General features: G+C 40.8%; 1 protein-coding gene across 9 annotated transcripts in view; it reads right to left on the bottom strand.

Moving 5' to 3' along the window:
* Positions 1-24,812, bottom strand: part of Nsd1 (nuclear receptor binding SET domain protein 1) — a 171,221-nt gene that overhangs the window by 114,936 nt on the left and 31,473 nt on the right. For all 9 annotated transcript variants that reach the window (XM_029562424.1, XM_017797582.2, XM_029562430.1 and 6 more), the window contains 2 exons: positions 14,279-14,451; positions 6,523-9,103 (listed from right to left, as the gene is read on the bottom strand). In XM_029562424.1, coding sequence (XP_029418284.1) covers positions 6,523-9,103; positions 14,279-14,451 — 2,754 coding nt within the window. The remainder of the gene's footprint in view (positions 1-6,522; positions 9,104-14,278; positions 14,452-24,812) is intronic.

Below are 24,812 nucleotides of genomic sequence, written 5' to 3'. Positions count from 1 at the left end.
ACCTCTGGAGTCCCGGGATTAAAGGTGGACACCACCATGCCCAGCCCCAAAAAACAACTTAAAAGAAAAAATAAAAGCATTGGCAAGATTGTAAAGAACAATTTCACATAACAAATCTAAGAGGAAAATAATAATACAGAGAAAACAGACCACTGAAACAAATTTCGACCTGGGAGCTTTAGGGTAGAAGTTTAAAGAAACTAATCTAGGATCTCTAGGTGGCTCTATTCTCAGAGAAAAGATGAAACCCACGTACAACACTTCCACCTCCAAGAGAACGCAGAGAAAGGCCAGTTGGCAAAACGGAAGGTGAGAAATAGTAAAACAAGTCTTCTAGGTATTTTAGAGACAGGCTGGCCTTCCACAGAGAACCTGCAGGAGACCTCAATTCTAACAAAAACAAATTCAAATTCCCTCTCACTTTAAGGACTCACAGTCTAAAAACCTTACAACAGTATCAAACAATCTCCATTTATAATTTTTTATAAAGCAATTCTCAGTTAATAAAGCAAATACAAAAGAAGACAAGTGAAAAACAACAGCTATTCTTCAGATAAGCACATGGCTCACTCTCTCAGGTCCTGGTCCATAATATCCCAATCATGGGCAAGCCTATCTTAAACTCAAACCCTATTTAAACTTGAACTTTCCAGCTTTACCTCTATCAAATTAGCATTTATAGCTCGGCATTGTGGTGCACACATTTGAAAGCAGCACTCAGGAGGCAGAGGCAGGTAGATCTCTGTGAGTTGAAGGCCAATGTGGTCTACATAAGGGGTTCCAGGCCACCCAGTGCTGCTCAGTGAAGACCTATCTCAAAAAACAAAACAAAACAAAAAAAAAACCCGGATTGATAACCTTATCAATGGCTGCTAATGACAGAGAGGTTATCTCCGTCAATTATCATAAACCTCTGGATAAAAAGGGAAATGGGGGGCTGGAGAGATGGCTCAAGAGTTAAGAGCACTGGCCACTCTTTCAGATGACCTGGGTTTGTTCTCAGAACCCACATGGTGACAAATAACCATCTGTTAACTCCAGTTCCAGGGAATCTGAAGCCCTCTTCTGGCCTCCACAGGCATTGCACACACAGGTGCACTTCCATATAGCCCCACAAAACACTCATATACATAAAATAAAGGGGCTGGAGAGATGGCTCTACAGTTAAGAACACTTGACCCGGATTGGAATGGCAGCTAACAACTGTCCATAACTCCAGTCCCGGGGATCTGACAGTGCCTTCTGTACTCCGCAGACATTGTACGACCCAGGTGCACTTACCTACATGCAGGCAATACACGCATACACATAAAATAAAATAAAAATATTTTTTTAAATATACATAAAATAAAAATAACTTTTAAAAAAAGAAAGAAAAGGAAAAAAAAAAGCCAGGTATGGTGGTGCACGTCTTTAATCCCAGCCATCAGGAGGCAGAGGCAGGCGGATCTCTGTGAGTTCAAGGCCAGCCTGGTCCACATAGTGAGGTTCCGGACAGCTGGGGCTACAGGGAGACCCTGTCTGAAAAACCTAAAATATAAAATAAAAAAGATTTAGGGGCTGGGGAGATGGCTTAGTGGTTAACAGCACTAGCTGCTCTTGCAGAGGATGAGGTTTCAATTCCTAGCACCTACATTTTTAAAAAGGGATTTAACCGAAGTATAAAACAGTTACATAATGAAAACTGTGAAACAATATAAAGAAATATAAATATTTCTTTCACTATAAAGAAACTAAAAATGGGGCTGGAGATAGATGGCACAGAAGTTAAGAGCACTGGCTGCAGAAGACCCGAGTCTGGTTCCCCATAACCACATGGCAGTTCAAAAACATCCTTAATGCCAGTTCCAGGGGATCCAACACCCTCTTCTGGCCTCCGGGGGCAATGCATGCATTGGTGCACTTACATACATGCACGGAAAACACTCATACATATAGAAAATAAAATAATTTATTTAGCCAGGTGTGGTGGTGCATGCCTTTGATCCCATTATTCAGGAGGTAGAGGCAGAGGCAGGTGGATCTCTCTGAGTTCCAGGCCTGTTGAAGCTACAGGGCAAAAGACCCAAAAAAAAAAAAAATCAATAAATTGCAAAATATAGTCCCAATCCTTGTTTTTCCCAAAGATGGTAAATTAGCAACAACTGGGGTCGAAACACCTTTATGAGAACTCTAAAAAACACTTAAGGATATTGTAATCCCTCAGGCTGAGTACTAAGACAACAATCACCACAATAAAAATGGTAAGAAGACCACTTTTGACAGGCATGGTGGCACACACCTTTGATCCCAACACTTGGGAGGCAGAGGCAGGTGGATCTTCGAGGCCAGCCTGGTCTACATAATGAATTCCAGGCCAGCTGGGGCTACTGGGAGACCCTTTTTCAAAAAAAAAAAAAAAAATACCCCTTTTACTTTCACAGTAACTGCTCCCTCACCAAAACAATAGAGCTCAAATCCAACAGCAGCTTCTCTTTGTGAGGTGGGTGAGAGGGTTGGAGGATGAAGGTTGGAATATGACCCAATAAAAGGGGGGGAGGAATCACCACAAGCCACCTCCATGGAAATAGGTATCTATGAATAACCTGATGAACTCAAAATTGTTGCCTAATAAACTTAATTATATACAAGATAACATACACAACTAAATGAAATTAAGAAATCAATGCATGGGGCTGGAGAGATGGCTCAGCGGTTAACAACACTGGCTGTTCTTGCAGAAGACCAGGGTTTGAATCCCAGCACCCACATGGCAGCTAACAACTGTCCATAACTCCAGTTCCAGGGGAATCTGACAGTCTTCTGTCCTCTGCAGGCATTGCATGACATGGGTGCACTTACCTACACACAAGCAATAACACACATACATAAAAATAACAAAAAAAAGAAATCAGTGCATGAACAACATGAAAATAAAATCCACCACAAGGAAAACTTAAAAACAAACACATCTGACACTGAAGAACAGAACTAAACTGAAAATTTTGTTTTGGTCTTTTTGAGACAGGGTCTTTCTGTAGCCCCAGCTGACCGGGAACTCAGGAGATTCTCCTGCCTCTGCTGGGATTAAAGGTGTGCACTACCACACCCAGCCTAAACTGAAAATTTTAACTAAGGGACTTCAACAGCAAATTTGAACAAGCAGTGGGAAAGAAAAACAGCAAATTCAAAAGAGATAATTCAAAGGGTCTGGCTCTGTGGCAGAGTGCTTACTTAGCATACATGAGGCCAGGGTTCAATCCCCAGCACCTGCCCACACTCCATGTCTGCATTTCTTTTTTTTGTTGCTATGACAAAAAGCAACCTAGGGAGAAACAGTTTAACTTACAATTCAAGTCAGAGCTTAAGGCAACTAGTCACATTACATCCACAGTCAGAAGAGATCAGTGAATGAACATATGCTAGCGTAGCTTGCTTTCTCCCCAATACAGCCCAATTCTCACCTACAATTAAGAATCTTCCCATATCAATTAACATAATCAGGAAAATCCCTAATAGGTATGCTCAGAGGCCCATCTCCCCAGATGATTACAGGTTGGGTCAAATTGATACTAACCATCAAACTCTCCCAAAAAAAGGAGGTCATATGAAATTATGTAATCAAAGGAATAGAAAAGGCCAGCATGGTGGCATAGACCTTTAATTCCAGCAGTTAGGAAAGCAGAGGCAGGTGGATCTCTATGAAATCTCTACATAGCAAGTTCCAGGCCAGCTGGTGCTACAGGGAGACTGTCAAAAAAAAATAAGGGGGGGGGGGTGTCATAGAAAAAAAGAAAAAAAAGCAGGAAGAAAACACAGGGAAAAGACACATCAAGTGTACCAATATACTACATAGTATAATTCAAAAAGAAAAAGAGAAGGAACTGAAACTTTACTTAAAGATTTCCCAAATCTGAGGAAGAAGGAGACATAGAGATTAAAGTTTAAACAACTCCAAATAGGCTGGGGTGCATACCTCAGTCATAGAGCACACTGCTATAAAGGTGCTGATAATGATATACAAAACTACAGGGGGAGGGGCGCAACAAGAATGCAAAGAAGTGATACACAACTGAACTGTTGAAAATCAAAGAAAGCAGGTGAAGACTACTGAAAGAGAATACTGAAAGCACCAAGAAAAGCAATTTATCACATATAAGGGAGTTCACGTTAAATTTTCAACATATTTCTTAACTCTTACTGGCCGGAAAGAATTAGAATATATTCAGAGTACTGAAAGAGGAAAAACTGCAAGCCAAGGACAGCAAGCAAAGCAGCCCTTCAAAACTGAAAGAAAAGCAGATTTTTCCAGACAAACAAAATTGAGGGAGTTTATCACCTCAAGATACTAAAGGGAGTCCTGAAACTTGAACTAAAGACTCCAGACAGCAACAGAATGCATACAACATAAACGCTTGCTGGCAAAGATAAATATGTTATACACTGAATACTGGTAAGAGAGTTACAACAGTAGTGTATAATACACTTCTAATTCTGATAAAGAATGTAACAGACACAATTATAAAAAATAACTAGACCAGTCTCAGTCAAGGCGGCACATGCCTGTAATCCTAGCCTAGGGAAGTCTTGTCTGCAAATTCAAGGCTTGTATTTGTTGAGTTCCAGGGAGGCCGGAGCTACAAGGTACCCAAATACACATACACATGCTACACACACACACACACACACACACACACACACGGAGGAGTTATATATGCATGGATATTTACAAAACACTGAGTTAAACTAAAGCACACGCAGAAAAGTATCCTGCATTCATAGGCTAGAAAACAATATTATAAACAACTATAGTACACAAAGCAAACTAAAGATTGACTTAGAATCCCTATCAAAACCCCAGGAGCAACCAGATACAACTGATGCACCTCTAGTCTCAGCTACTCAGAGATTGTTAAGAATCACTTGGGTCAGGAGTTCAGGATCAACCTAGCATAACAGAGATACAACCCATCTCAAAAAAAAAAAAAAAGATAGCAGGTATGTTGAGGTCCACTATAATATAAGCCTAGTATTAAGGAATTGAGGAGGAGGTGGGGGCAGAAGAATCCTAACTCATATGGAATATCAAAGAACCACTAAATATACAAAATAATCTTTAAGGTAAAAGCTGGATATCTTATACTTACTGATTTCAAAACATGTCACAAAGCTCTGGTAATTTAAAACAGTATGGTAGCAACATAAACCACAGACATACAAACCAAAAGAATAGAGACTGGAAATAACCATAAAAGGTCAAGGGATCCTTAATAATGCTACTCAAGAAGATCACACAAAGGGAAAGCATAGCTTCTTCAACAAATGAGGGGAAAACTGTACACCCACATCAAAAGACTGAAGAACGTTTACCTTCCACTACATTAAAAAAAATTAATAGCCGGGCATGGTGGCGCACACCTTTAATCCCAGCACTCGGGAGGCAGAGGCAGGTGGATCTTTGTGAGTTCGAGGCCAGCATGGTCTACATAGTAAGTTCCAGGACAGCTGGGGCTACAAGGAGACCATCTCAAAAGAGACCAAAAAAAAATAATAACAATAACAACAGCAACAACAAAACAGGTACAATTCCTGAAAGTATAAAACTCCTAAAACATTAGGGAAGAATTTTATAGCACTGACATAGACAGTGGCTTCCTGGTCATGAAACTCAAAGTATCAAAAGTAAAAACAGTCAAATACCATTCCACTAGACTTTAAAATGTCTCTCCCAAAACATTAAGACACAACAGAGTGAAAAGGTAGTATATGGGATTGGGTTTCTTAGCACATCTCTTTTGTCTACATGAATATCTTAAATTGTGATCAAAGAAAGCCTACTATCTAATAAAGTCTATTTTGCTACTTATACACTAACATCTGGACTTGAACTTCAGGCCTACAGCCTCTCAATTACCTACTCAGTCCCAAAATGTCAGTCAATTTTATAATGTTAAGAAACTGGGAACAGGGGGCTAGAGACATTGCTCAGTGGTTACTCTTACAGAGGACCCTAGTTTGGTTCCCAGCACCCACATAGCAGCTTACAACCATCTTTAATTCCAGTTCCAGGGGATCCAATGCCCTCTTCTGGCCTCTGTGGGTATTGTACAACACAGGTGTAACTTACATACATACAGGCAACACTCAAATACATGTAAAATAAAAAACACAGGCTGGAGAGCTGGCACAGCCATTAAAGGCTCAGGCGCACAACCAATATAAAGAACAAGAATTTAAAAAAGAAAATTAGGAACAGGAGCAAAAATATAAGGGACAAAAAGGCTTCTGACTAAAAAAAAGTCTATATCACTGGAGGATATAACTCACTTGACTAGCATGCATGAGGTCCTAGGTTCAATCCCCAGTAGTGGAAAAAAAATGTCTACAAATATACATAAATCTGATCTTCAAATTTCACTCTTATTAAAGTGATAACCTTCCTCTCCAAGTTTATAACTCACCTTGCCATTAAAACAGACCAACTTCAGAAAAGCAACACATCAATTTCTTCAATTCCTTTCTACCACAGACATTAGTTCTTACCTGGTTCAGGGAGCTTGGTCTGTGGAGTCAAACTGGGAAGTCCTGTCTCCTTTTCCACACTGTCCATACTGACAATGGATTTATCACAAGTACTCTCCATGCCAGCACTGGATTTATCACAAACATTCAAATGTGACCCAACCGAATCTGAGCAGCTGGTGTGATTGGGGTCTGTTGAGTTCTCAAGTATACTTGTAGGAAGAGTTCTTTGCTCCAGGTAATCATCCCTCCCCTTCTGTACAACGTCACAAGAAAGCAAGACTCCAAAGGCACCCTCAGAGTTTTCCTTCTCCCTAAATCTGTTAGTGCGTTTTCCAGGTTTAGGGCGCTTTTGGTTTAATCGCTGCCACCGCTTTTTAGGTACCACTTGATTTATACCACGGAGTTCATCATTCTCACTCTTCATTTCAGAGCCCAGCTCTGGGCATTTTCTCTTCTCAAAAGGAGGTTCTTTTTCAGGAATTTTATCAGGGTCAGACAGGCTAACCTTGTTATCAAAATGTACTTCAGAAAAATGGGTGTCTTCACTTGTTAATTCAAGAGGCTCTTTTTTACCCAGATCTTCTGCCCCACCCCTTGATGGGCCATTCACTGAGCTGCCACTTTCTTTGTCTCCCAGCAGAGCAGCTTCAAGAGTCACAGCTGGAAGGCGGTTCAATTTTCTTTTGCGCTCTGTCTTTAAGGCTTTCCGGTTCACTGTGCTCTTTGCCATCTGGGCTTCTCTTAATTTGGATGATGGCTTTCCTCCTCGACCACAGTTGCGCCTAGTAATACAGTTTGAGCGACTTTTGCCATAAGTAGGGAGGTCTCTTCTGTTAGAAGCTAAGACAGGTAGGGAAGAAGACAACTCCCTAGACAATGAAGAGTTACCCCCACTAGGGCTAGGCCGGACAGAGTCCTGAGTATCATCTCCAGTTTTTTCTGAATTGCGGGTGGAACCTCCTAAAACCAAAACCTTGGAAGCCCCTATAGGACTGCTGGTAGAAGAGTCCCCTCGATCAGGACTCCGGTAAGAGGCCAGGTTTTGAACAGTCATCAATCTTTGTTCCTTGGTCTTACTATCATGCATATCTTTCAGCATCATTAGCAATGTACTAAATTTGTAATCTGGTTCAATAGGTATGTGATTCTGACTAGAAGCAGAAGAAAATAGTAAAGGTTTTGATGGTTTTGATGTTCCAGAATCACTGACATCCTCACTTAAAGATCTATAAGAGAGTTCCTTCAATTCTGACAGAACATGCTTCACCACTGCTGTTTCTATGTCACTTGAATCTCTGCTTTTCTCATGCATATTGTTCAGTAGCTTCAGTCCATCTGCTTTCCCACTTTTGGATATGCTGGCCAAAGAGGAGCCTTTGGTATCAGAAGAGGAGCATTTCAAATTGTGGTCCTCATTCGTAACTGCAGGTTCTACAACTGCTGAGTTATCTTTATGTTTGCATTTTATGCTTCGGAACTTGGGCTGTTTGCTTTTCAAGGGTATTAGAGCTTCATTTATAGTCCCACCCTTTATTAGGAAGTTTTCACTAGAAATGCCTGATGGTGGGTTGAATTTTGGAGAGAGACCATCATTTCTAAATTCTGACTGAGATTTGGGGACAGGAGTACAGACTTTAAGATCAGAGAGATTAACCTGAGAGATCTCAGCAGTTCCAGGTTCCACTGTCTTAGTAGAATCCATTAAGTGGTCTGAATGTGAATTAGTAATGAGGGACTTTGATTTTTCTTTTACCCTACTATTTGTGGCAGGATACCTAGAATACTTTGTTTCATTTTTGTGCACGGATAACACATTTTCTGTTCTATCAAAAGCATCTGTAATTTCAAGAACACTGTTATCAGACTCTGAGCTATGTTCTATAGGATCCAGATCACTGCTCCCATCATCAGAAGTGGTACATATACTAATGGAGTCACTTTCCTTTTCCTCATCATCAGCTCCAATATAACAGAGCTGCACTTTTGAACTGCATACCAGGTCTGACTGGAGTTTCCTTTTCTCCCCAGAAGGTTTAGAAATCAAAGCACCTTCAGATAAGTCCAATAAAGAATCACAATTTGAAGTCTCAAATTCTGCTTTTGCAGTGCTTTGCCCACATGAAGAAAAAAGGAAACTTCCTGGGGCAGTGCTAGTCCCTGTAAGGCTGTTCGCTATCCTGGAAAGTTCATTAGAAGCCTGTTTATCAGAGACATCCCCAGAGATAAAGTTTAGGCCAAGGTTTTCTGGAATGTTTCCCCGTTCCTCTTTATGTGCTTCAAATGACATGAGGCCCTTTTTCACACTAGTCCTTTTAAGATTATCAGTGCTCTTTCTAGTGAGAGTCTTGGCACAAGGCTTTTCCTTTTCATCTCCAGAATGGTCAGAATCAAAAGCCAAAGACTTCAAGCAGCCATTAAACAGTAGGTCATGTTCTGATTCAGGATCATTTGCACAGTCCTCAAATGGCATATCCTCTTCACTGTCCAACTTGATTGAACTGGTGACACATTTTTGGTTCTTACTCGAGACTCTGGGAACATCATATTGCTCAGCAAGACCAACACTGGCTTCCCATTTACTCAAAATTTTCTGAGGAACCTTAAAAGGACAAAAAAATCATTTGTAAGAAAAAAAGGAGAACAGGGAGATAATAAGCATCTTTTAAATCAAAAGTGCGCTAAAATCTTGTTTTAATTATTCAAAGCCCCCTTTTTGTTGCTGAGACAGGGTTTCAGGTGAGGTTACCCTCAGACCTGCAATTATCCTGCTTCACCTGGATCACATGTATGCACCACCATGCATAGCTCTTTAATGCCATTTTCTGGAATAACTCAAACACTAAGGATTTGAATTTACCACTTGGCATTTATAAGAACCGGAGAGTGGATCATTAACTTACTACGAGTGGAAACATGACATTTTTAAAGCAAGGCCCATTTCTAAAAGACTCAGATACTGCATATTTATTCCTCTACACTTCGGTATTAAGGATTTATTTTCTTCCTGACTTAAGGAAGAGCATACATACACATATAATCAGATCCATAAAAAGAGAAAGCAGTTCACTGGTGTTAATGCCAGCACTCCAGAGGCAGAAGTAGGCATACTTCTGTAAATCCAAGGTCAACTTGGTCTACATAGGGAGTTCCAGGCCAGTCCAAGCTATACAGTGAGCCCTGTCTCAAAAAGAAAGGATGGGCTGGAGAGATGGCTCAGCAGTTAAGAACACTGGCTGTTCTTGCAGAAGACCCCGGTTCAAATCCCAGCACCCACATGGCAGCAAACAACTGTCCATACTCCAGTCCCAGGGGATCCGACAAGCTTTTTCTGTCCTCTGCAGGAATTGCACGACATGGGTGCACTTACAATACATGCATACACATAAAATAAAAATAACAAATAAAATATATATATAAAGACAAAAGCCAAAGGTTCAAAGATAAATATGAAAAAAAAAATTCAGGAAGAATGAATGAATCAGATGTATCACATACAGAGCCTGAAATTTGAAGGTCTAGTTATCATTAATCGAAGCTCTTCTATGCATGCTATATATAACCTGGATTTTAACCAAGTTATCTGTGAAGCATAATTATGTAATCCTGAGACACAAAGATAAAACTAGGTATACAAAAATAGATGTGGTCTTCTCTGAATTCCTCATGGATAAGGACAATGAGACTCTAAAATATACCTAATTTCCCAGACCCTTCCCTCCTTGGGTGTATCTATACACAGTGGTATTTGACAAGGTTCTATCTACCAAGTACTAGTCACAAATATTTAGAATGCTCCAGAGTAGCCTCCAGTCTTTTTCACACACAAACACAAACAAAATATTACTCATGTTGGTAGTCCCAAACAGGAAAGCCCTAGAGGATAGATAAACCCACGTAGCTAAAACAACCACAACTGACACTTCCAGACCATGAAGCACCAAGAAGGTTATTGTGCAGGATAGCTTTAGTGTCAACTTGACACACCTGGGTTGAGGGAGCCTCAATTAGGGAATTGCCTCCATTGGACTGGCCTGTGGCCATGTCTGTGGGGCATTTTCTTGATTGCTGAGTGATGTGGGAGGGCACAGCACACTGTGGGTGGTGCCACCCCTGGGCAGGTGGACCTGTGTTGCCTAAGAAAGCAGGCTGAGCAGGGGCCAGGGGAGCAAGCCAGTTACCAGCATTCCTCCATGGCCTGTGCTCCAGCTCCTGCCTCCAGGTTCCTGCCCTGAGCTTCCTACCTTGAGCTCCCAGATGAACTGTGACCCGGGAGATGGAAGCTAAATAAACCCTTTTCTCCCCAAGTTGGTATTGGTCAGTGTTTTGTCACAGCAATGAAGAACAAACTAGGACAGTTATAATTCTAAACATTACAATATTTATACAAAATATGTTGCTATACTAGTTTTAGAGATGAAGTCTCTCAAATACTTGTTATAAATTACAGTTGTAGTTTATCATAATTTAACTCTAGCCTACGATTTTTTGTAAGTCTAAAAACAGTTAATATATGTGGGAATAATAAATACTAATCTAAGCACTGTCCCTTTTTTGTTTTTGTTGTTTTCGCCCTTTGGTTTTTGGGTGTTTTTTTTTTTGGGTCTTTTTAAGACAGGGTCTCCCTGTAGCCCCAGCTCTCCTGGAACTCACTATGTAGACCAGGCTGGCCTTGAACTCACAGAGATCCGCCTGCCTCTGCCTCCTGAATGCCGGGATCAAAGGTGTGCGCCACCATGCCCGGACTTTGTTTGTTTTTATGAGTTTTGTTAGGTATCTATCACTGGCTAGGGCCTGGAAATCACTACACAGACCATATACATGGCTGGCCTCAGACTTGTAGTGATCGTTCTGCTGTTGCTTTTTTTTTTTTTTTTAATATTTATTATTTTTATTTTATGTATATGAGTGTATTGCCTTCATGTAGGTAAGCGCACCCATGCAATACCCTCAGAGGACAGAAGAGGCTGTCGAATTCCCTGGGGACTGGAGTTACAGACAGTTGTGAGCTGCCATGTGGGTGCTGGGATTCAAACCTGGGTCTTCTGCAAGAACAACCAGCGTTCATCACCAGTGAGCCATCTCTCCAGCCCCACTACTGCTGCTTTCTAAATGCTGGAATTTTTTTTTTTTTTTTTTTTTTTTTGGTCTTTTTGAAACAGGGTCTCCCTGTAGCCCCAGCTGGCCTAGAACTCTCTATGTAGACCAAGCTGGACTCAAACTCAAGAGATCCGCCTGCCTCTGCCACCCAAATGCTGGGATTATAGGCATGCACCACTATGCCAAGTGAAGTGCTGGAATTACAAGCAAAAGCCAACACACCCAGTTCTAACTATTTCTTTTTAAAAAATTTTATTTATGGGGTGATGGCTCAACAGTTAAGAACACTGGCTATTCCTGCAGAGGACATGGGTTCAAATCCCAGCACAACATGGCAGCTAACAACTGTAACTCCAGTTCCAGGGGATCCAACAGCCTCTTCCTCCTCGGGCACTGCATGACATGGGTGCACTTACCCACATGCAGGCAATACACACATGCACATAAAATAAAAATAATAAATCATCAAAAAAGACATATCTCTGAAGTTATAAAAAACTTATTTTATTTTTTTATTTTATGTGTATGACTACTTTTCCTTCATCTTTTTAAGTACAATGTCTGTGGAAGCCAGAAGAGGGCATCAGATCCCCTGGAACTGGAGTTACAGAAGGTTCTTAGTTCCCATGTAGGTGCTGGGATCTGAATACAGGTCCTCTGCAAAAACAGCCAGTGCCCTTAACCACTGAGCCATCTCTCCAGCCAAGAACTATTTCTTATTATTATAAAGCTGGGCAAGGTTTTGCCTAAGTATAGTCCCAGCTACTCAGGAGGTTGGAACATAAGGATTATGATGAGCCCAGGAGATAAAAGTTTAACTGGGGCAAAATAGTAAGACCCGATTTTCACAAAACAAACACATAACTGAGTGTAGAAGTACAAGAAATCAAGCAGGGGATGGTGGTGCACACCTTTCATCCCAGCACTTGCGAAGCAGGCAGATTTCTTTGAGTTTGAGGCCAGCCTGGTCTACATAGTAAGTCCAGGCCAGCTGGGGCTACAGGGAAACCCTGTCCCAAAAAAAAAAAAAGAACTGAATCACAGGAACAGAGAATGGTGAATCACCAGGAGCTGGGGGAAAAAGAACTAAGGAGTTATTGTTTAAGGGTATAGAGGTTCCATTTTAGAAAAGAAAGGAAAGGGGAAAGGAAAGGAAGGGAGAAGAGAAGAAAGAGGAGGGGAGGGGAGAAACAAGAACTGGTGATATAGCTCATGAGTAGAGTTCTTTTCTAACATGCCACAGGTTGGCTCAAGTTCTCTCTCTCAGAAAGATTAGTAACACAATGTATGTAGTTTTACATTACATGTATTTCGAAAAAAGAACTAGGCTAAGTTTAGTAGCAAATACCTGGAGAAAATTGAGGAAGGAAGATCAAGATCAGCCTAGGCTACATAGCAAGACTCTGTCTTAAATATGCAAGCATGTGCATGCACACTTTTTTGACAAGAGAAGCCAAATTTTCTTCTCAGCAAACTGTAACACAGCATCAAGACAAAAAAATACATTTTTAAAAGCCAGGTGTGGTGGCACATGCCTATAATCTCAGCAGTCTTAGAGGCTGTGGCAAAACTGTCAAGAGTCTGAAGCTTCCTTGGGCTACATAGTCAATCTTTAAAAACAAGCACTGGGTGTGGTAGTGCATGCACTGAAGAGGCAGAGGCAAGAAGATCTCTGTGTGTCCAGGTCCTGCCTGGTCTACATGGCAAGAGGTTACAGAGAAACCCTGTCTCAAACCCCCCTCCCCCAAAATAAGAGTGCTTGCTTCTCTTGCGGAACACTTGATTTGGGTTCCTATCACCTAAGTCAGGCAGCTCACAACTGCTTGGAAGGCCAGCTCCAGAGGATCCAATGCCCTCATCTGGACTCTTTAGGTACCTGTACTCACAAGCACATATCCCCACATAAAAACACATGACTACACATAATTAAAAATAAAAATAAATCTTTTCAAATTCTCATGATCCCTGTTAGGACTCACAGCCTTTTTCTAAATTTTGAAATACACAGAAAAGTTTAATGGCTTCTTGAGGTACAAACTGTATCACCAATTAATAAAACTGTTAAACAAAGAAAAACAAACTACGTAACTTCATAATTTTTTTTTTTTTGGTCTTTTGAGACAGGGTCTTTCTGTAACCCCAGCTGGCCTGGAACTCACTATGTAGACCAGGCTGGCCTTGAATTCAGAGATCCACCTGCCACTCCTGGGATTAAAGGCATGCACCACCACACCCAGCCTAACTTCACAATTTATACATAAAAATTTTCTTACAGATATTTTTGTATGTGAAGAATCAGAAAAACTTTTTTGAACATTATTTTTAACACAACTCTATTATTTGTAAATTAATACACAGTTCCAACTGGAGCCACAAAGAAAAAAAGTTTTCCAACAAAAGTATCCCTGCATGTTAAAAAGAATCACATGAAATAAACTCTTGCTTTTGTTTCTGTTTGAGACAGTGTCTCCCTATAGCCCTAGCTGGCTATAGACCAGGCTGGCCTCCACCTCACAGAGATCTGCCTGCCTCTGTCTCCCAAGTGCTGGGATTAAAGTCGTGCTCCACCATGCCTGGCATAGGAAATGAACCTTTGAGTAAAAAAAAAAAAAGTATACTTCAAAATTATACTGCCAACCCACAAGTAGAGAGCTCTTTTTATTTAGACTGTTTTTACCTTATGCCTATATCCTTTTTCTTTCTGTTTCCCTCTTTTCCTAAGGACAGGTAGCTCTTCAAACTGATGCCTGCCTTCAAACATGACGATTGCTTTTCCAGCCACCCAGGCTTTTTCAGAAGGGTCTCCAAAAGCCTCCACGTAGTACTCTCTATAGGGTCTCCTGTTGGCAACTAGATGAGGATTAAAAAAAAAATGTCATTATATCATCAAAATAACAGCCTTACTTTCTCTTGCCAAAGAAGCCTCTGGTCACTGATTATACCCACATATATACATAATTAAAGCCTCTGGTCACTCAGCTCACTGCATATACCCACATATATACATAATTAAAAATCTAAAAAAGAATCGAGATACAATTCAAAAACATGATGAAGCATTGGCAAGATAGCTCAACGGTTAAGAACACGTCCTGTTCTTCCAGAGGACCAGAAGACCCAAGTTCAGTTCCTAGCTCATAACCACCTATAATGAGCTCTAGGGGATCCAATGCCCTCTTCTGACCTCTGGGGGCATACACACACACACAGTGAACATGTGTGGGCACACACAAATTAGTAAAATTAAAAAATTTTTTAACTTTTATTTTATGGGTATGAATGTTTTGCCTACATGTAGGTAATGCATACACTGCCCAAGGAGGCCAGAAGGTGACATATTCCCTAGAACCGGAGTTACAGGTGCCATGTGGATGTTGGGAACCCTACCCGGGCCCTCTGCAAGAACAGCCAGTGCTCTTAATTCCTGAGATCCCTCCAGCCCCTCAAAATTAAAAACCTTTAAAAAAAAAAAATTAGCTAATCACAAAACAAAGACAGTAGCCAACTTCCTTTCATCATTCCTTTATAAAGTGCTATAGACACATTATCAGATAAAACAGTGGAGATATAAGTTGCAGTGCCATAAATAAAATTTTTAAGGAAACCAATGATAGGAAGACATGAAGATGTATACTCGTAATTCCAGCACTGTGAAAGCCAAGACAGGAGAATGGCGAGTTTTAGGTCAGCCTGATATGTAGCAAGACCCAATATCTCAAACACAGGTATGGTGGTACACTTCTGTAATCTCAGCACTTGGGAGGTGGAGACAAGAGTATCAGGAGTTAGAGACTACCCTTTACTGTAGTAAAGGTTCAGGACCTACCTGAGCTACACAAGATGATAGTCTGAAAAATAATAACTATAATAAAATATGGGGAGGAAGAAATCTTTCCCAAATTTCCATATATAATGGATTCACATTTATAGACTAGACTAGGTCAGGCATGATGCTAAGTATATATTCCTTACAACAACCTGCCCTGCAAATCCTATGATCACAATTTTAGAGATATATTAAGTCCAGTGACTTCAAAAGAACAAATTTATAGTCAAATTTTGGCTTTGCACAAAAAAAAAAATGGAACTGTTATTTTGAAATATGAAAACCTTAAAAAGAAAGTGGAAATCCCAACAGCAATATGAAGAAAAAGAAATTCAAAGTCCTAAATATATGACGACTAAAAATAATAAATAGCCAGGCGTTGTGGTGCACGCTCTTTAATCTCAGCACTTAGGAGGCAGAGGCAGGTAGATCTCTGTGAATTCAAGGCCAGCCTGGTCTACATAGTGAGTTCCAGGCCAGCTGGGGCTACAGGGAAACCCTGTCTCAAAACGACCAAAAAAAAAACCAAAAAACCTAAAACAAAAAAATAATAATATAGCAGGGCAAAGTGGTGCACAGCTTTGATCCCAGTACCCAGGCGGCAGAAGGCAGGCAGATCTCTATAAGGTTGAGGCCAGCCTGGTCTACATAGCAAGTTCTAGGCTAACTAGGGCTATAAGGAGGCCCCGTCTTAAAACAAAAACAGGGCCTTGAAACATGAATTAGTGGTTTAGAGCACTTGCTGCTCTTGCAAAGGATCCAGGTTCAGTTCTCATGACTCACATAGTGGCTAACAATGGTCTGTAACTCCAGTTCCAAGGAATTTGATGCCCTCTTTTGGCCTCTCCAGGCATTACACAGTAGTGTACTTACATATATGCAGGCAAAACACTCATAAAATATAAATTAAAATAATAATAGCAATAATAAATGCAAATAATACGAATCCCATTTAGAAAAGATACAACTCAATTTTTTGAAAATTCAAGGCCAACCACGGCTATATAGAAAGACCCTATTAGATAGTTCAGTGGAAGATGCTTATCCAAGAAAGGAGACTAAAGGAGGAGGGAAGAAGAAAGAATGTGGGTGATGTAAAAGGGAGGGGAAGAAGATGGGAAAGGAAAAGCCTACTATCTTCAGAACACAAAGTGAAAAAGGAGAAAGCCAGGTGTGGTATTGCATGCCTTTAATCCCAGCATCTTTGGCTAGGCATGTTCTTAAGTTCTGATATTACTACAGGTATGGGCCACCAGTACCCTGCTTTACAGGTCAGTTTTTAAGTTTCTCATTTTTTTTTTTTCCTTTGTCTTTTTGAAGCAGGGTCTCCCTCTAGCCCCAGCTGTCCTAGAACTCACTATGTAGACCAGGATGGCCTTGAACTCACAGAGATCCACCTGCCTCTGCCTCCCAAGTGCTGGGACTACAGTTGTGCACCATCACACCCGGCTTAGTTTCTCTCTTTTTGAGACAGGGTCTCTCTGTAGCCTCAGCTGGCCTGGAACTAGCTATGTAGACCAGGCTGGCCTCAAACTCACTGCCTCTGCTCCCCAAGTGCTGGGATTAAAGGCATGTGCCACCACCCCAAGCCGATTTATTTATTTTTATTTTATCTGAATGAATGTTTGGCCTGCATGTATGTATGTGCACGTGTCATACAATACCCACAGAGGCCAGTAGAGGGCATCAGATCTCTGGAACTGGAGTTACAGATGGCTGTTAGTTTCCATGTGGGTGCTAGGAACTGAATCACCAGATTAGAGGCAAACCTGGTCTACATAGTGGGAGGGGGGGTACATTCACAAATGGATAAACCTTGAAAACACTATGGAAAGGAACTCATTCACAAGACCATCCATTATAATTCTATATATGAAATGTCCACAACAGGCAAATCTATGGAGATTTTATATATATGTGTGTGTGTGTGTGTGTGTGTGTGTGTGTGTGTGTGTGTGTGTGTGTATGCTATTTAAGAGGGTGGAAAGATACTGAGGAAGATGAGGAAGAGCAGGGAACTTTATAATGGGGATGGAGGGTTTGGGTCTTTGTTGATATAGGCCAGGAGCTCTACTGCTGGCAATTTATTTGAGAGGATAAACACATTTTAAGACTCATATCCTGTGATTAGTATTGGCATATAAAACTGTAGCTTGAGAAAAGACAAATGCTATGGAGATTAATTCAGTTTACTAATGATACTTTAAATTTAAAAGTCAATAAGAATGCCATTCAAGGGTGAAGAAGATGACTCAGCAGGTAAACACACTTACTGCCAAGTTTGATGACCTGAGTTCCATTCCCAAAACCTACATGATAAAAGGAGAAAAATGATTTCTCAAAGTTGTCCTCTCTCTCTCTCTCTCTCTCTCTCTCACACACACACACACACTGTGGCAGGTATATACATACAAACAACACATAAATACATAAATCTCACACATAACACATGATTGAATGAATGAATGAATGAATGAATGAATGAAATGCCACTCAAGATGGACAAAGAGCTTGGTATGGTAGTTCTACACTCACAGCACTCCAGAGGCAAAAGGAATGTTCCAAATTCAAAGCCAGCATGTCCTGCATAGCAAGTTCCAAGTCAGTCAGGGTTACATATCAAAACCTCATCTCAAAAACAAAACAAAAGTACCAAGAAATGTCTCAGTGGACAAAGGCACCTGCCACTAAGTCTAACAATCTGAGTTCAAACTCACAAGGTAGAAGGAGAGAACACACTCCCCCAAGTTGTCCTCTGGCCTCCACACATGTGCTTGCTAGAGCATGGACATAAACCTACACACAAAATAAATTTTAAAATGTGATTTAAAATAATAAAATAAACTGAAAGAAAAAAAGAATGGAGGAAAAAGATGGACCAAAAAAAGCTGTTACGGACTAAATATCTGGGTATCCAAACTTCATTATGTTGAAAGTCTAACACCAAATGTGATTAAGTTTAGATGAGGTCAAGAAGGTGAGGTACTTGTGATAGGACCAATGTCCTTCTAAAAATAACACAGATACTGGATGTGATGACATGCCTTTGGTCCTAGTACTCAGAAGGCAGATGGCAAGCAGATCATTGTGAGCTCCAGGCCAACCTGGTCTACATAGTGTGTTCAAGGCCAGCTAGGGCTACACAGTGAGATTCAGTCTCCAAAATTAGTTAATTAAATGTAAATAAGTAAATAAAATAATACAGGGCTTAGAGGATGGTTCAGTTGGCAAAATACTTGCCACAAAAGCATAATGAGGGGCTAGAGAGATAGCTCAGCGGTTAAAAGCACTGACTAGCCAGGCATGGTGGCACACACCTTTAATCCCAGCACTTGGAGGCAGAGGCAGGCGGATCTCTGTGAGTTAGAGTCCAGCTTGGTCTCCATTAGCAAATCCCTGCAGCTACAGAGAGACCTTGTCTCAAAAAGACCCACACACACACACAAAAAAAAGCACTGACTGCTCTTGCAGAGGACCCGGTTTCAATTCCCAGCACTCACATGGCAGCTACGAACCATTCTTAATTCCAGTTTCAGGAGAATCCGAAGCCCTCTTCTGACCTCCATGGTGCACTCACATACATGCAGGCATTACACTCAAGCACATTTAAAAAAAAAAAAAAGCATAATGACCTTGCGCTCAGATCTCCAGCACATATATTTAAAAAAAAAAAAAGCCAAGCACAACAGGACACATATGTAATCCCTAAGCCAGAGGCAAGGAGGATCCCTGGGGCTTGGAGCTGCTAGTATAACCTTATCAATGAGCATCAGGTTCAGGTTCAGGTTCAGTAAGAGGCACTGTCTCACAAAATAAGGTGGAAAACAACTGAAGACGACTCCCAACATTGACCTCTGGCCTCCACATGCACGCACACACAGGAATGGGGACACAGACACGGACACACACACACACTATATGGATTGGTATGATTAGAGAAGTAAATAAAACTTGAAGATGGGACTTCCTCAAGATGAAGAAAATGACAAATTATCAAATATATCAAATCATGCAGAGAGCATAAAACTAGCAGTTTTGGCCAGATGTGGTGGCACACACCATTGATCCCAACCTGGGAGGCCAAGGCAGGTAGATCTCTGCGAGATGGAAGTCAGCCTGCTCTACATAGTAAGTTCTATGTCAGCTGGAGCCACAGGGAGATCCTCTCTCAAAAGCAAGAAAAAAAAAAAGAACAGCCTGGCATGGTGTTGCACGCCTTTAATCCCCAGCACTTGGGAGGCAGAGGCAGGCGGATCTCTGTGAGTTCAAGGCCACCCTGGTCTACATAGTGAGTTCCAGGCCAGCTGGGTCTATAGGGAAAAAAAACAACAATAAATAATTTAGCAGTTTTGCTTGACTTAATAATGAATACTAAGAAAATTTCCCTGTGTACATTTTGTTACTCTAAGACATGTATATACACACACACGAACAAAAGGATACTACAATTAAAACAAAAAAAAGGCCAGATGTGGTGGCACAAGCCTTTAGTCCCAGGATTCCGGAAGCAGGGGCAGGCAGATCTCGATTGAAGCCAGCAAGTTCTAGGCTAGCTGGGGATACAGGGGGACCCTGTTTCAAAAAAACTTAACAGAACACTGTGCCTACTGTCAGCCTTATCTGTTTTCCATACAAATGAGTACTTTGTTATCATTTAACCCTTGCTTCTATTTTTTTCCTCTATTTTTCCCTTTTGTAATTTTGTAACATGTTCTTTTATGTTCAGGATGCATTTTATAATTAGTGTTTTGCTAATATATAAAGTTTTTTTTTAAAAAGGTTAGGGCTGCCGGGTGTGGTGGCACAAGCCTTTACTCCCTGCACTTGGGAGGCAGAGGCAGGCAGATCTCTGTGAGTTCAAGGCCAGCCTGGTCTACATAGTGAGTTCCAGGCCAGCTGGGGCTACAGGGGCACCCTGTCTCAAATAGAGCAAAAAAAAAAAGGAAAGAAAAAAAAAAGAAAAACAAGGTTAGGGCTGGAAAAATGGCTCAGTAGTTAATAGGACATGCGGCTCTTGTAGAGGGCCAAAGTTTGGTTCCCAGCACCTGACTGCATCAGGCAACTCAACTGCCTATAACTCCAGTTCCAGGAGATAGGATGCCCTCTTCTGGCTTCTGCAAGCACCTGCATGCATGTGGTGCACATACAAACAAGCAGACATACACACATAATTAAAACTTTCAAAACAAGCCAGGCGTGGTGGCGCAAGTCTTTGATCTCAGCACTTGGGAGGCAGAGGCAGGCAGATCCTTGTGAGTTCGAGGCCAGCCTGGTCTACATAGTGAGTTCCAAGATAGCTGGAGCTACAGGGAGACCCTGTTTCAAAAAGACCAAAAAAAAAGAACAAACCAAACCAACAGCAGCAAACAAAAAGCAAAAAAGTAACAAAAAGATCTGGCTGAGCCAAGGTTAGTGGCACATGCCTATAATCTAGAGCACTTGAGAAGTGGAGGCAGATAGATTCAAGAGCTCCAGGTTATCCTGAGCTACACAGTTTTGAGGTTAGCCTAAACTATGTAACATTATCTCGGAAACAACAGGGGGCTGGAGAGATGGCTCAGTGGGTTAAGAACTCTTGCTGTTCTTGCAGAGTACCAGAGTTTGGTTCCCAGCACCCACATTGGTTGGCTCATAACCACCTGTGATTCCAACTCCAGAGAACTGCCTGTCTCCCTCCTTCCCCAACTCCTATCCCTATCCCCAGTGCTGGTATTACAGATGCATGACACAGTAAGTGGATTTTTCCATGGGTGCTGAGGATTGAACTCCAGTCCTCATGCTTGTGAGGCAAGTACTTTATTGACTGAACCATCTCCCTAGTCCAAATTTGTGTTTTTTAACACCATTTGAAATATCTGATTTAACTAAGAAAACAATGAATAATCATAATATGAACACCACACTGTCACTTTTATATTCATTATCAACTAAAAATTGGCACAACACTGTAATGGCTAAATCTAAGTCTATATAAATATTCGTTTCATTATACATACTTAAATTTTTGGTAGGTTTGAACTTTTTTTTCTTGTCTTTTTGAAACAGGTTCTCCCTGTAGCCCCAGCTGGCCTGAGCTCTCTATGTAGACCAGGCTGCCCTTGAACTTACAGAGATCCACCTGCCTCTGCCTCCCAAATACTGGGATTAAAGGTATGCACCACCACACCTAGCATATATATTTAATATTACTATTAGTGTTACTCCTGTACAAATGGAAAATAATTAAGTCCAATGTGTCTAGACCAAAAGGATTGTTAATTTCTATACCATGCCAACTCTACACTCCTAGAATAAAGGATTTAAGAAGCCAGATCAGATCAACCCTTACAGCCCTTAAAAGGTAGCCCATTCATCATTGAGGAAAACAAAAATTTTTATGAACACTAGATAGGGTTTAACCTGTGGGCTGCAGACCTCTCAAGAACAAAACACGCTATTTTCCGATCCTAGAGTCACTATCTTTTCTCCTTAATTAATTTTAACGTACTCCCTCAGGTTCTACATATTGCTTTACTGTGCTTTCCTAGAATGTACAGCCAAAAGAGAAAGCATTACAAGCCTAACTGCCCAAAACACTTTTGTATCAAAAGTTCATGTAAGAGCCAGCTGGGGCTAAGGCAAGACCCTGTTTCAAAAAATAAATGGCTGGAGAGATGGCTCAGTGGTTAAGAGCACTGGCTGCTCTTTCAGATGATCCTGGTTCGATTCCCAGCACCCATCTATAACTCTAGTTCCAGGGTATCCATCGCCTTCTTCTGATCTCTGAGAGCATTGCATGACACAGGTGTATTTACATTCATGCAGGCAATATACTGATACACATAAAAAAATGTTAAAAACAAAATATTAAAACAATGATAACAACAAAAAGTTCACATTAGATGCTGGTGCTCCAGCTCCGTCACTGATTACATGCCAAAATTTTTTTGTTGGGTGTACTTTTCAGGTATTATCTATTTGATTATTAGCTGGTGACTTCTCTCTTTTACTAGATTCTAACTTTAGTAAGTGTAAAAAAGATGAATATTTTGCCCATTACCAACACAGGACTCGACCTATATGATATACATATATCTGACAAATTAATAGCATGGATTTTAATTAATGTGCAAAGAAAACTACAATGAGTAAGAAAATTAATGTCACAAGCCACCAGGTATGGTGGGTGCGTGTCTTTAGTCGCAGGATTTGGGAGGCAGAGATGGATGGATCTCTGAGAGATGGAGGCTAGCCTGGTCAACCTAACAAGTTCTAGGCCAGCTGGAGGGAGCTATAGAGAGACTGCCTCAAAAAAATAAAATAGCTGGGTGTGGTGGTGCAGGCCTTTAATCTCAGCAGTTGGAAGGCAGAGGCAGGAGGATCTCTGTGAGATTGAGACCAGTATGGTCTCCATAGTGAGTTCCAGGCCAGCTGGAAGTACAGGGAGACTATCTCAAAAAACAATAATAATAATATTAATAATGTTTTTTAAAATCCCAAGCCTTTAATCCCAGTACCAAGGAGGCAGAGGCAGGTGAATCTCTTTTGAGATCAAGGCCAGTCTGGACTATACAGTGAGTTCCAGGCCAGCTAGGAATACAGGGAGCACTTGTCTCAAAAAAAAATAAAACATTAAAAATCAAGTTTTAGGAAAGGTACAAGAAACAGAACAGTTTTAGTTTTGCTGAAGACTGGCCTTATTAATGGACAGCTTTCTTCATAAGTGATTATTAACTTTTATCAGGTGTTAACATCTGTTTCAGGAACAAGGCAGTATATTTACAGGTCAGAAGTTTTGTTTAATTCTACGATATTTCTAAATTGATGTCTAAATAAATTCAGCAAATGGAAAAAAAATCAATTTTTAGATCCTACTTTAGAACAATTTAAAGACAGGGAATCTTAGATTGAAATATAGCAAACCAAGTAAGAAAAATAATTATAATAATTAACAAGATTTGTCTGGGGTTGGGGAGCTAGCTCATCATTTAAGAGAACTTGTTACTCTTGGAGAGGACCTGGGTTCAGTTCCCAGCACCCAAATGGTGCTAGGAGTCCGTAACACCAGTTCCAGGGTATCCTATGCCCTTTGTGGGCACTGCACTCATCTACACATTTCATGCAAGTACTTATATCATGCACTCATACATATAACATAAAATATAAGAAAAGATTTTGCTATTCTTTTTAGTTTGGGGTTTTGTTTTGTTGCCCTTTTGAGACAGGGTCTCCCTGCAGCCCAAGCTGGCTTGGAACTCATGACGAAGTTGGCCTTGATCTCATAGAGAATCCACCCTTCTCTGCCTCCCAAGTGCTGAGACTAAAGGATGCACCACCAGGCCCGGCTATCTTTTCGTTTTTTTGAGACAGAGTCTCATGCAGCCCAGATTGACATCGAACATACTATGTAAGCAAGGATGACCTAGAAACCCTTCATCCTCCTACTTCTACCTCCCAGCTGATATGATAGCAAGTATGTACTACTACACCCAAAAAGATTTTTAGAATTAAAATAACATGTAAGCAATATTTAGTTATTTCAGTCTTTAAATTACTAAACGATACAAATTTGATAGCTGAGGTAAAAATATATAAATATATTGAAAAGTGATTCTGGACAATGTAAACATTTTCTTTCAAAAATTTTATATTTTTTCTTTATTTTGTGTGTGGACTTCAAAAAAGAACTTGCAATAGTCAGTTCTCTTCTTCTAACATATGGGTCCAAAGGATTGAATTCAGGTCATCATGCTTGCTTGCACTCCAAGTACTTTTTTTTTTTCCCCTTCTTTTTGGTCTTTTTGAGACAGGGTCTCCCTGTAGCCCCAGCTGTCCTGGAACTCACTATGTAGACCAGGCTGGCCTTGAACTCACAGAGATCCGCCTGTCTCTGCCTTGCAAATGCTGGGATTAAAGGCATGCACCACCACACCCGGCTCTCCAAGTACTTTTGACGGACAACCCCCAACCCATCCCTCCTCACCCATAGCCATCTCTCTCTGGTTGAGGGCAATGTAAACTTTAATTGAACAGTCTAGAGTCTAAGGATGGAACCCAGTTGGTAGAGTGCTTGCCTGGCATGCACAAAATCCTGGGGTGGATTCCCAGCAACACATAAACTGGACCAAATGGCAAATATCTTTAATCCCAGCCCAAGAAAGGTCAAGGAAAGAGAATCAAAAGATTCAAGCCCAGCCTGGACTACAAGAAACCCTATCTCAAAAATAGGGGGTCTGGGACTATACCTCAGCTGGTAAAGCACTTTAAATTGTCTAACATTTTCCATTTTCCATTGTACATATATACAGTAAGAATTTTTACTTAATACATGGGCTAACTATGAGGCTGTCCTTTGAACTCATGATTCTCATGCTTCAAACTCTGGATTATAGCACCAACATGCCCA

Source organism: Nannospalax galili, unplaced genomic scaffold (genome assembly GCF_000622305.1).
Source record: "Nannospalax galili isolate Female #2095 unplaced genomic scaffold, S.galili_v1.0 scaffold1115, whole genome shotgun sequence".
Classification (NCBI taxonomy): Eukaryota; Metazoa; Chordata; class Mammalia; order Rodentia; family Spalacidae; genus Nannospalax; species Nannospalax galili.
Note: the sequence above shows the minus strand (reverse complement) of the source record. Positions and strands in the feature narration are given on the sequence as shown.